At 46.6% G+C, this 13,320-nt stretch overlaps 1 protein-coding gene across 2 annotated transcripts in view; it reads left to right on the top strand.

Annotated features, from left to right (window-relative positions):
- Positions 1-12,863, top strand: part of FARS2 (phenylalanyl-tRNA synthetase 2, mitochondrial) — a 523,925-nt gene extending 511,062 nt beyond the window's left edge. For both annotated transcript variants that reach the window (XM_032250125.1, XM_032250124.1), the window contains one exon: positions 12,571-12,863. In XM_032250125.1, coding sequence (XP_032106016.1) covers positions 12,571-12,843 — 273 coding nt within the window. In that variant the 3' untranslated portion in view covers positions 12,844-12,863. The remainder of the gene's footprint in view (positions 1-12,570) is intronic.
- Positions 12,864-13,320: the final 457 nt, after the last annotated feature.

Genomic DNA, 13,320 nt, shown 5'->3' with positions numbered 1-13,320 from the left:
TTTCACAATCCCCCTAGGCCTGTAATTGAAGTCTCTTGACATTTTTGCCTTTGAAATTAACCCATGGACAGTCTCTTTTTTTATTTTTTTTTGAGACAGAGTCTCACTCTGTCACCAGGCGCCAGGCTGGAGTGCAGTGGCACTATCTCGGCTCACTGCAACCTCCGCCTCCCAAGTTCAAGCAATTCTCCTGCCTCAGCCTCCCAAGTAGCTGGGACTACATGTACACACCACCATGCCCAGCTAATTTTTGTATTTTTAGTAGAGACGGGGTTTTCACCATGTTGGCCAGGATGGTCCCAATCTCTTGACCTCGTGATCCGCCCTCCTCGGCCTCCCAAAGTGCTAGGATTACAGGCTTGAGCCACCGCACCCAGCCCCCATAGACAGTCTTAGTAAATTTTGCCCAAGTATTTATAATAGACAGACTTCAACTTGCGAAAGTTTATTTTGTTTCTCTCCAGTGCACCAGGAATGTAAGCCTGACATCTTTTTTTTTTTCTTTTGAAGTCAGAAAATACCAAGAATAGAACACTTCTTTTCACAAAGTTTGGAAATGGACAACTGCAACTCAGTATTATTTTGAAAGAGTTTATTGACTCTGAGTTTTACTTTATTAGTACTTACTTGTTCCAAGTTGCTGACAATGCTTCACTCTCATGTCTTCAATTTTTCCTAACTGAGGGAGTAGTTAGGAATGAATAGCATCAATTCTGTTTTATTGAGACCTGGAGAGTCCATAGATTTATCCAAGTAGCAAAGATAGCCAGATCTCCAAAAAAACTGTGCTCTTGAACCCAACGCAACCCCCTTGCCCCAAGCAAAATTACTTTTTCATGGAAGTACATTTTAAGGCTGTTCCCTCAAGTTTCATCACGGGATCAGCCTTATGAAACCTGCTAGTGCTTTGAAGCGGGATATAGCTGGGACACTGGCCACAATCATCAGACGATGTTTCCTAGCCGGGATTAAGAACATAGCTTTGGAGGCAGTTGCATGCCTGAATTGGAATCCCACCTCTGTCACCTAATATTTGGGTGACCTTGGACAAGTCACTTTTAACCTCTCTGAATTATGATTTTTCCACACCTGCAAAGTTGTGGAAATAATTTCCATTATGACAGGACTATAGTAAAAATTAGATAATACATATAGATTCAGCTCAGTGCCTCGGTGACATGCTAAGTGACCCCATAAATCGCAGCGGTGATTAATCATAAACTTCTCTGTATCAAGCCTCACCTAAAAAATTATTTTAGAATTTTATGTGGGATACATTTTGCTTTCCTAAAGAACTGTGGTGTCTTCTCCTCTGGGGCAAGTCAAACCACAAAATGGATGGAGCTTTCCTTTCGTTTTGGTTACAAGTTCTAAACCGAGTTGATATCTCGACTAGTTGAACTCAGGACCTGCAAATCTGTGTTCTGTGTTTTCCAGGTCTGCCTTCCTGACTCCATCCACCTTGTATTTTTCCTCATTCTAACTTTCTAATTTATTCATCTTTTTTTCTATTAGGAAGATAAAAATGAGATGCATTAAAGTACCTAGAACTTAATACAAAATAGATCATTCTTCCCTTTAAAATATTTTTCTTTCTTCTTTCACCTTTTCTTCCATTTTACTCCTTACACTGTTCTACCAATGAAATCATTTTTTTTCTTTTTGTAATTAAAGTCATAGTCATATTCCAGAAGCATCCTAGAATTTAATTAGTGAATAATAACTGTTTAAGGGCCGTTGATGATGAGTGGACACTAATGAGCTGAACAGAATGTGCTTGGGTGAAATATGAGCAGAGTTTAAGGACAAGGAAGTGAGCCCAGCCCCAGCCAGGCCATATCTTAGCTGTGGCCTTCACTAAGTCACTTTATCTCTCTGGGCCTGCTCCCTGCTCTGCAAAAGGAGGTGACAGTGTCCGCCTCTCAGGATGGCTGTGCTGATCACAGCCAGTGAGATCATGTGGGTACAAGCGCTCTGGAAGCTGCGTAATTTTATAATTGTTCATTGCCCCTATTGTTGCTTCAGTTACTATTAACAAAAAGTCTTCAATTTTACAAACACTGTGATGGCAAGGCCCAGAGCTTTCGTTCGTTTTATGCATATTTAGAATTTAAAAGTTGTTTTCATATAGAAGTACATGGTTCTAGGATGCGTTTCCATCAGTTTGTCATATTAGCTCTTCAGGTGAAGAGGTGTCATAGGGTAGTCACGATCCTCTCTAGAAGGTAAAAATGAATCCACGAGACCTGTGCCATAACGGTGATACGGCCATAAAGTAGTAAGCGCAAACATTCGAGCAACTTCTGAGTTCAGACAAACACTACACCTTCCACGTGGTCCATGTGGAAGTCCTGTAATGCAGCCAGTTCTCCCTTTTTTCTTTTTGTAAGAATTTTTATAGACCCAATAATAAGCCACATCAGGAATCACATCTTGCTACTTTATAGTTATGCCTTCTTTTGACAGATGGAATATTAATCAATCAGATTACTTTTTCTCACCAGTTTTGGCTCTGAATGTTGCTGGGCCATTTGCAAAAATGAAGTCTCCCTTCTATGGTGATAAATTGAAATAGTCATTTATAATTATAAAGTACCTTAAAAACCTGTCCACTTTGGATAACACTGTGAGGCAGCTGGAATCCCTACTATAAAACAGGGATATCTAGGCTTAGAGCCGTGAAGGGACTCACACCAAGTCACTTCTCATACAAAGAGGAGCTCTAAGCCGAGAACCCAGTGTCTGGCCTCTGCAAGCTGTTTTCTGCTTATCTTGCTGCCTTTATGCTCTGCAGAGCAAGGATTTCCCTCTCCTTAGAAGAATGTATTCCCCCAGATGAGTTCCCATCATATCTTCAACAAATTTCGCTTGGATTCGTAAATTTTGTGATGAATTTGGGCAAATCACTGCCTCTGGAAGCATCGCTTTCTCCTATTATGAAAGACAGAGGTGATTTAAAGTTGTCTCCTGAGCCTTAGGGGTTCTGCAGAGCAGATGGGGAGGGCTGCATTGAGTGGGACCGAGGCCAGCATGTGAGATCCTCTTGCCCCTTCAGCTAGAGCAGCTTTGCTTTGGGCTGTGCCACATCCAGTGTAATTTAGGGGGTACAAATAGGAAGGGCAGAGAGATCGGGGTTCTGTTTCATTAGATTAAAAAAAGATCTAAGCTAGGAGACCCTGAGATGGTGGTGCTCCAAGCTGAGCTTCACCATGCTTCCCTGCCTGACATGACAGGCAGACTGTTTTCTCCATGTTACAGATGAGAAAACTCATACATAGAGAAGGTAAGCCATCTACCTAGATCCTATAACTCAGAGGAGGAGAATAGGAACTTGAACTCAGACAACAGAGCCTTTATATGCACCATCCCCTGAGTCTGGGACTGCCCACCACCCACTCTCACTTCCTTTCACCCCGTCGGCTCCTACGCTGTGTCGGGCCTTAGCTTGTTGGTACTTCCACAGGGAACGTTCCTTGACCTTTAATAACCCTTTCATGTAGCCTCATGGCACCATGTACCTTTCCTCCATAAGCTTTAGCACTGTGTAATTTACATTTCTTGTAATTCTTTAACTAATGCCTGTCTTCTATGCTACTCGGTCGCCTCTACAAGTCACGTCTTGTTTGTTTTGTTTTGTTTTATTCCACCATTAGGTGTTGGAATTCACCTGGGGTGGTTGGCAAAATATTACAGAAAATATTTAGGGGAAGTTTTAGTAGTCTCAAACCTTTTGAAGGCTGAAAGGTTTTACTGGGGCAGGCTGACGGCAGCCGGCCGATCCATTAAGTTAGGGAGAAAATAGGGACAAGGATTTCCCAGTTAAGTCTGTTTACCCCACATCCCTTTGCCTCTACCCTGATTACTCTTGTGAATTTTGTGCTGTGTGGCCCTCTCAGGGGGAAATCAAAGGGAAATTGCCTGATAATAGTGTTTACTCCTGGCCTGAAGCCTAAAGCTTTTACCATTCATAAAGCCACTCTTTTAACCATGTTAACTATCCAGGAGTGTGTTGACTTAGAACCTCTGTTATGAATATACCTGTGGACAGACAGAGGGTTTTGGTCGATTGGTTGCATTTCGCCCTCTGAAAGCAGCCGATGGCTATCCCTGGCCCTCTTAAATCACTGTAATGGTGTGAGAGTCATTCATTCATCCGTTATTGAGTCAGGGTCTGCATGTTAGGCTTCTGCAGAAGGTGACCCACATCTCAGTTAGGTCCCCAGTACCTAGCAGAATACATGGCATATGGCGGGCGGTCATATGCCATGAATGAATGGTGGCATTCATTTGCTGAATGAATAAATTAATTGGGTGGATGATGGCAAATATCCTGTGTGCTGCCTCCAGGGTCCCTTCCCACTCTGACCACCAGTGGGCCTGGCGTTCCCTAGCCAGGGCTGTCATGCTGTTTTGCTGCCAATAATGAGTAGAGGATTTTGAAGGCTGTCATGGGGGAGAAGGACTGGAGTGAATCCAGGACCAGTGAGGAGAAACACAGGACTCACTCATCAGCTCAGTATAAGGAGAGCTCCCTCTCAGCCCGCGCTGTCAGAGCATGGAATCCGCTGCCCCAGAAGTGTCCAACATAAGGCCTTGCAGAGCTCAAGCGTGGGCCAGAAGACCCCTCAGGTGCCTTCCTTGGACTTTATGACTTCATGAACATGTTACTTGTATAATAAATACTTAATCAGGATATCACTGCTATATTCCAGCCTAGAATATTATAGATGCAGGAGGTTCATCCTGCCAGCCAAATCCTTGTTTTATGTCTCTTCCCTTCGATCTCTCATTGTTTGTCAAGAGATGGTGCAATTAATTAGACCCAGAGTTCCCCTCAAAGGTATTCGCGAAATAACAGTATCATTGGAAATGTATATAAATTTCTCTTTATCAATCTGTAATTCCTTCATAATTAACTGACACTGAGTCTTAAAGTAATTAACCTATTTCTTCCAGTAGTCACTAAAGAAATAAAAGTTTTCCAACATATCACAGTCACAGGGAATTCTACTTATGAATAATGGGGGTTGAGGGTGATGTGCACTCCTTGCATAGGCGGCTGTTAATACCATATGGCTGACAAGGTACTCTCATATCCTCTGCCTGTCTTTTCTGACCTCCAACTTGTTTATGGTCCAAGCCCTTTGTTTAACATCTCAGTAGCCCATTCTTATTTGCCAGGAATGAGACCTGAAGTGAACAGGAGGCCAGCCTCTGTATGCAGTGAAGCTGCTCAGAGTTCAGTCATCCCAGCCTTTCAGAGGAGTCTTTTCAGGACCTGATCCTGCACCCAGTTGTTCGTGTTGCTTGCTGAATGATGGATTTGTGACGGGGTCTTCTCAAACAGAAATATAAGGCCCTCCCCTGTGACCCCACCCCACCCTGCAGCATCCCACCCCGTTTCGGTCTTCTACCCTCTGTACATGCAGACCAGCTGCTCTGAACTATTTGCTTCTCCTTGGACTGGTCTATGAATGCTCACAATTCTGTCTGTTCCCTGTGTAGAAAGAGCTTTTCCTCTGTACCTCCTACCCATGTGGCAAAGCCATGTCCCATCCTTCCATTGCCAGTTCACTTGGCACTAGTCGGTGAAACTGCTCTGATCACTCCTGGGCAGGAGGAACCACTTTGTCGACATTGCCATGGCCAAAGCCAGCTTCCTACTGTGATTATACACAGCCTGTCCGCTCCCAGTAGATCAGAAGAGGTCCCTGCAGTATTGGGTCATTTGTACCTGGAACATACACTCAGCAAATCTTTGTTGAAATGGAAGGGGAAGTAATACAATGAATGCCCCTTGCCACCAGTACCTCTGGTGATGTTTTGCCAGCTGGACTGCGCTCCTTGCTCTCCACCTGTCAAAATTCTACTTGTGCTTTAACATCCAGACCAAATCCTATCTCCTCTGCCAGTCTTTGCTGACCTCCAAGTTGTCTATGGTCCATGTCATTTATTTAACATTCAGTATTAACGGCGTCATCCTATTGACTGTCTTTTCATTTATGAATGTCTTCACCCCATGCGGATTGTAATATAGCCTAATCCTTTCTGTAACTTTTGAGATACGTCTTCCCCTCACCCTGCCACTGTGTCATGCACAGAGCAGCCACTCCATGAATATTTATGTATTGATCAAGCAGTCCGTACCTCTGTTTGTACGAGCTGCAAGGTCCAGTTCCGTACAGAACAAGTAAGAGCTGATCAGTTGCTTGAGTTGGAAATTGAGCACTTCACCTGCCACAAATCTTCTGTTCTGTAACCTGACTCATCCACCAAAGTGTCGACACGATTGGGAGGCTGCCTTGTAACAGTACAGAGTTAAAGTTAGCTCTGTTGACTTTGGCTCTGCAGACTAAGCCAGAGAGAAAAATAAAATCTCTTCCAAATTTTCCACACAAACGAAAAGCACAGGGCTTTGGAAATCTGTGCAAAATGAGACATTACTTCGTGTTCGAAATGTAAGAGGATGGCTTAGAAGATAATGAAACAGCTGAAAAGAATGTGTTAAATATGACCAAATCCTGCCATAGCATTATGAGGGGAGGATCTAAAAAAAAGGATCATTTGTATACAATGCAAGTTATCTTCATTGCTAAGCTAATGAAATCATGGAGTTGCTCCATCCGGGGAGGGCCAGAACCAATCACATGAGACTCACTGCAGCCACCCTGCCGTGTGCACACAAGTGAGCCCAATTTGTTTTGTTTTTCAGTAAAATGTGGGTTGCCAACTTCTATTTCTAGTAATAATCCCTGAGCATCGTGTGTTTAGGGCTCATCTGTGTTGTAGCCTGCATCATATCAGTGATCCATCAGTACAGAGGAGGAAGTTGAAGCTCAGATAATTTGTCTAAGGCCATTCAGGTTTTTTTGTGTGGGCCAAAGTAGAGGCGCGATCATCTTCAGCTACCTAAATAATAATACCAATGTTAACTGTTAACCTGAACGACACTAAACATTTTACCTATACATCTTTTTCATTCAGTTACTTCAAAAACTCTATCAGTTCATGATCTATATTTTAGAAGGAGAACCGGGACTAGAAATTAAGAACTGGCCCAAGACTCTGTAACTGAGAAGTGGTAGAGCTAGGCTAGTCTGCATCCCAAGCCTCTCCACGAGAGATTCCATTAGAAGGTTTCCCCAGAGCAGTTATTTTCACATACACACGCATGCAAGGACCAGGGAGCTCAGCCACATCCGCCAGGCGGTGTTCGGTGGTACCCAGAGAAGTCACAGGGAGTGATGAGAATAAAAACCTGGGGGTGTTTTGAAACATCCCTGAGGACTTGGCGAGTATTTGATGTTAAAAAGTATTTCTTGCCTGCAAAACGCGTGTCTCTAAGGAACTCTTACATTGCCAACGTGCGCTGGCTAGGAGCTGGGCCCGGCGGGGGAGGCCATCTCTCTGCCTCTGGCCCTGCCTCCATCAAGGCCTGGATTGGAGTTGTCTTTCCCAAGGCAGTAACTGTCAGAGGAACCATCTGGACTGGTTTCTTGTGACTGACTCTGAGGAACAGAAACCCCTATGGGAGGAACTCATAGGCCCAGCAGCAGCAGGGAGCAGCAACACTGGTGTTCGCTGGCTGGGAGCTGGCGGAGGCACCGTTCAGAACGGCCCCACAGGAGCGTCAGGCCCAGGACAGACTGTTCTGAGAACGAGGAGAGCCTCTTAGCTGTGGGGAGTGCATGTATGGTATTTGCGAAATAACAAAGGGAATAGATGGAGGGGGCGGAGAGGTGTCCAGAGCATTGTTACTGCTGGAGCCCCCTCATCTGCACGATGGCTTTCTCAATGGGCCCTGCCACACTGCCCTCAGCCCTCATTAGGCCAGCACGCTTCCCTCTGGCTCTCATCACTCAGATCACGGGCCCATCCTAGCCTTGCCCTTTCTTCCTGTGTAGACTCTGGGAATAATGGAGGATTGCTCAAGCCTAGGAGTTTGAGATTGGCCTGGGCAATGTAGCAAGACCCTGTCTCTACAAAACAATCAAAAACTTAACCAGGCATGGTGGTGCACACCTGTGGTTCCCCGCTATTGGGGGAGGCTGAGGTGGAAGGATCGCTGAAGCCCAGAAGGTCGAGGCTGCAGTGAGCCGTGATTATGCCACTGTGCCACTGCACTCCAGCGTGGGTGACAGAGCGAGACCATGTCTCAAAAAAATAAATAAAAGTAACAGGATCTCTTCTGTCTTCTGAGCTGACTCTTGGGATTCTAGAGCCAGAAGGAGCCTCAGAGCCCATTTATTCCAGCCCTGTCATTGGGGGCGAAAATGAGGCCAGTGGAGGCTAAATGACTCTCCCAGACTCACGCAGTCATTCATCACAGGGGCTTAGGCTGGCACCCTGGCCTCCTGCCTCCCAGGCCCATGTCCTCTTCTTGCATTAAGCCCAGAGCAGTTCATTAGGAAAGCCATAAGTCTCACGGTCTGAATTTCTTCTTCTCTTCTCTTTTGGTTTTCTTTAAACATAGAGAAAGGGGTAAAGGGGAAAAATGATTCACTTAGTTTCCAGACGACTTATTTAATCCTAATTCCGAGCAATCATTCATCGCCTTCCCTGACTTCCACTCCTCACTTCACTGTTGCAGCCAAAGCAAACTAATGCATCTGTGCTCCCTGGGAAAGAATCACTTCCCATCCTCAGTCCAAAGTCATAGTCGTAGTTCGGAGGAGGGTAAAAGAAACACAGGAAATAGAAGTCCCTCAACCCCGCCGTTTGATTGTACTCGCCAATAAGCCACAGAGTAAAGCAGGAACATGGGCCGATGAGTGGGTTTTGAGCGCCTACGATGGGCGGCTGGCTCTGTATTAACACTACGTGCCCCCTCGTTCGGTCCTCTCTAACCCTGGAAACCAAGTGTTGTTCGCCTCACTCTGCAGATGGGGTCACTGAGGCAAGGAGGTTTATGTAAACTGCCCAGAGTCACACAGATAGCAAAGGGCAAGGCAGGAATTAGAACCTGGTTTCTCTAGCTGCAAAGTCTGGTTCTCCACTCCACCATGCCCATTGAGTTCTCTATTTTCAGGAGAGGCCATGGAACTCATCCCCACTTCCTCCTCCTCCTCCTGTCATGCTGTGCCTCTTGCCTGAGTCCAGCCCTGCCCGTGAAAGCCTTGCGTGTATTGACCCTCGCAACCAAGCACAGTGCCTCTGACGTGGGCAGCTCCAGACTGAGCTTCTGCATCAGACACGCAGGAGACAGATGAGGAGTGAGCCGGGGAAACCCAGTGTTTGTTACTCTGAAAATGGAAGCTGCCCCGTGACAGCATCTTCTCTCCCGTTGAGTAATCCCTGCATGAATAGATGGCAGCTGCAGTGATTGCTGGTCATATGTGAGCTATTCTGGGAGGTGTCGAGCGCACCATCCAAGAACATGAAGTCGTTGCTCTGTCACAGATGGAGAAGCAGACTATTGTGGATGTTGCAGGAGCTGGGATTTGGCTGGATCCCCTGGAAAGGTTTTATTTCGAGTTCAGAGCCCATTCGGTTGCCAGAGTAAACCAAGTGGTTGTATGATAGAGGAACTCCAACCCTCACTAGCACCCTGACCCCTTGTTTCAGCTTTCCAGCGAGGCTCGAGAGCCCCGAGTTCTTTAGAAAATCTTCTCTGGGCGCACTTTGAACTGGAGAGCAGTGACACTCTTGGCAGTACTTTCGGTACTTGTTAGTTGTATCACTTAAGTCGATCAGGAAAAAAAAATACAAAACAAGAAAGCACTGGTGAGGGACCCCTTTTAAACATTTATAGTTTTGAGAATTTATCATTTTGAGAATCCTTCACCTGTTGGTGGAAGGGCAGAGCCAGAGAGGAACATTGGCTCATTCCATCTTTTTTTAAACAGAGCAATTAAAAGAAATTACCCTTCTCCATAGCTTGCAAACCTTGTCACTTCTTAGGGAACATTGGGATTAAAGGAAGAGGAGAGACCGAGCCAGACTTGACTATACTCAGCATCTGTACATCCTTGTCTTCGGTCTAAGGGCTCTGGTAGGAGGTGGCATCAAAGTACGCCATCCCCTCCCTGCTGTTGGATTCTGCCGTCCAGCCCAGCTCTCCCATCGGCCCACATGGGGCTGCGCCTCTGGCCCTGGCTGTTAGCTGCCACACAAGCTGCTGCTCTTGTCTAGGATGGTCGAGTCAGGTGGCAGTCACCCTGGAGCAGGGACCAGGATCCAAGTAGAAGTAAGTTTCAGGAAAAGTTTGAGTCATGTTTCCAGTTTGAAGAGCCAGGCTGAATCTCTCAAAGGGGAGCTGATGGGCAGCACTGGGAGAGTGGAAGAGGTGGGCCGTGAGCATAGCATGTACCGTGATATCGTTCATCACCTGCCAATGACTGTCATATTCTGTTCGCCCCTCTCGGGGTAAGCTCCTAGCAGGTAGGATAATCTGAAGCCTTCTGGTGGGCCCTGTAGTGCTGCACTGTACTAGACAAACGGCACATGTCAGTGTTCTTAGGGAGGTACAAAGGTGGGAAAAATTATGTGCTGAAGAGCAAATCTTGGGAGAACATGAGGTTCTATGTGGGGTGTGGCTGACATTACTGCCAAGCAAGTACCAGCCCCTCCTGCTGCCATTGGCATACTGGGGAACGGTCCTCTGCCCAGCCGGCTCCCGGATTGCTGCAGGACCTCAGCAGGCTGCTAACTCCGGGTTGTGAGCTGGTTGAGGGCAGATCCTGGCTCCCCTTCATGTGCTTATCTGTGTCTAGCCCAGTGACTGGAACATGCTGGTTGTCGAATGACCAAAGGAATCTATGAATAAACTGGTGACAGTGGAAGCCCTGCAGGTTCAAACATTCTAAGATTCCTATACCAAAATATTTTTAAAATTCAAGCTGTATCCAGGGACCAACTCATTTAAGCCAATACCCCAATGCAATGAAATTGCAGCACCAAAAAACTTTTTTTTAGAATCTCTCTTCAAACTCCTTATAATGGGATTTGACCTCTCAGACTCAGTAATGGGCAATCTCATTTACTTTGCCTACGAGTAGAAGCTGTGAAGTACATAAAAGAGAACTTTTATTTGCTTCTAAAACTCCAGGTAGTCAGTGCAGCCTGTTCTCTCCTTTGGGGCAGGTTTCTTGTCCTGATGAATGTGCCTGATGAGTTGGGGGAGGGCAGTGGCAACGTCATGGTGCCCACCCCGGCCCCATGCCCTTACCCTTCCTTCCTTACCCTGGCAGCACTCATTTCCCCAGCCAGCTGTCTGGCTTCCCAGACCACCTTTAATGCCGCTATAAGCAGAAAAGACATTAAAGCATCTGTGCCCCAGGCACACCGCACCCCACTCACTGTCATTCTTCCTCTCCAGCTGTGCCCTCTGTTGGTGGAAGGGCAGAGCAAGAGAGGAGCGTGGGCTCATTCCATCTTTTTTTTTTTTAACAGAACAATTAAATTACCCTTCTCCATAGCTTGCAAACCCTGTCACTTCTTAGAGGACGATGGGATTAAAGGAAGAGGGTGACAGTTAATAGTTGGGCTCTGAAACCAGATTTCCTGGTTTTTGTTTTCTTAATTGAGGAAAATTTTACATAACATAAAATTAACTCTTTTTTGGGGGGGGGTGGGATTCTCGCACTGTCGCCTGGGCTGGAGTGCAGTGGCGCAATCTTGGCTCACTGTAACCTCCGCTTCCTAGATTCAAGTGATTCTCCTGCCTCAGCCTCCCAACTAGCTGGGATTACAGGTGCCTGCCACCACGCCCGGCTACTTTTTTGTATTTTTAGTAGAGACAGGGTTTCACTATGTTGGCCAGGCTGGTCTCTAACTCCTGACCTCAGGTAATCCACCAGTTTGTGGCCTCGGGGTCTTTCTGATGAGATCAACTGACCAGTGTGTCTTATCATCTGCCATCCAAATAGAAGGACCTACTGCTGTCATCTCCATGTATTCCAGGATCACTCAGCTGTTCCATGCAAGCCAAGTCAACACCAATGTAGTAAAGAAGAAGAGACTAAAGTAATTGTCTGCACAGCACATACATGGCATATATGGCCTGTATGCTTCCCAGACAGCCGACAGGGGGTGCTGAAGGAGTAAGTCCTTCAGCCTTGCCTCGAGCCTTGCTGATACTGCAGTGTGCCTCACAAACACAATTACCTTCCATGACATGAAAAAGGAGGAGGCACACTTGGGTTGACCCCTGACCCTGTGGAGAATCACATGGAGAACCTGGGCCAGGCTCAAAAGCGCAGGCCTCACCTCCCACCTGCTGAATCCAGATCTCCAGGGTGTATTAGGAAATCAAATTTGTCAGCTTCCCTCCCAGGGGACTTTGATATATCCAGTCCAGGAGAAACCAGCAGCCTCCATTAGTCAAGCTAATGTCTCCCTGACTATCACCTTCTCCCCCTGTAAAAGATGCAGATTGTTAGCAATAAGTGGTACCTGGATCCCAGCCTCTGTTCTCCACTGCAGCTGGGGAGATCCGGCTGGGCGAGCCACACTGCTCCTGCAGGCACAGCCTCGTCCATCCCGCACTCATCTGTGTTCTCTTCCTGTCTCTGGGACGCACAAGACCAGCCTCATCCCTCACTCCCCTGTGTTCTCTTCCCCATTCTGTAGGACGCACAGGACCAGCCACTGCTACCGTATCACCTATCGCCACATGGAACGGACTCTGTCCCAGAAAGAGGTCAGTCACATCCATCAGGCTGTGCAGGAGGCCGCAGTCCAGCTGTTGGGCGTGGAGGGCAGGTTCTGATGTCGCCACTTTACTCAGGCCAAAGCCCTCTTGGGGCTTCAGGATTTGCTGAAAGAGAAAAAGATATGGTTTTTGAACTGGGGCATCAATCATCTTTCGATAAATGGATCGGTTTTAGGACTTTCAGAAAATAAAAGATCACTCTTGAAAAGCTGTTGACAAAGCATTTGTCTTTTATTTGGGGAAAGGGGGAAGGTCTTTTCCTATTCCTTTTAGAAGTGCTTTGCCCGCTGGCATTGGTGCTCAGTATGGTTAATTGGTCCCTGGGTTCCATTAAGCACCAGGCATGATTTCTTGCCTGACAGGCTCCTCCACCCATGTAATGAGTGAAGCCACACAGAGGGACATCAGAAATTCCAGGTACAATACAGGAAGCTTTTTGAATCAGCTTCCATTCCTTCCTCCCTTCTCTTCTTTTTCAGCTTTGCAAAGGGCAGGCTTCAAAGAGGGCACTAATGAAATGCCGGGTCTCCCCTTGAAAGTGAAGGGAGTTGCATCTTTGAGCCTGGGCAGGATATCTATTTGCTTTTCATAAACCCATGGCTTGGAGTCAGGCCTCTGGCCCCAGGACTTGGGCTTAGCTGCCTTCTGCCCCACTGGAGAGGAAGGGA

Source organism: Sapajus apella, unplaced genomic scaffold, assembly GCF_009761245.1.
Source record: "Sapajus apella isolate SASKATOON/1434 unplaced genomic scaffold, GSC_monkey_1.0 scaffold70, whole genome shotgun sequence".
NCBI classification, from domain to species: Eukaryota; Metazoa; Chordata; class Mammalia; order Primates; family Cebidae; genus Sapajus; species Sapajus apella.
Note: the sequence above shows the minus strand (reverse complement) of the source record. Positions and strands in the feature narration are given on the sequence as shown.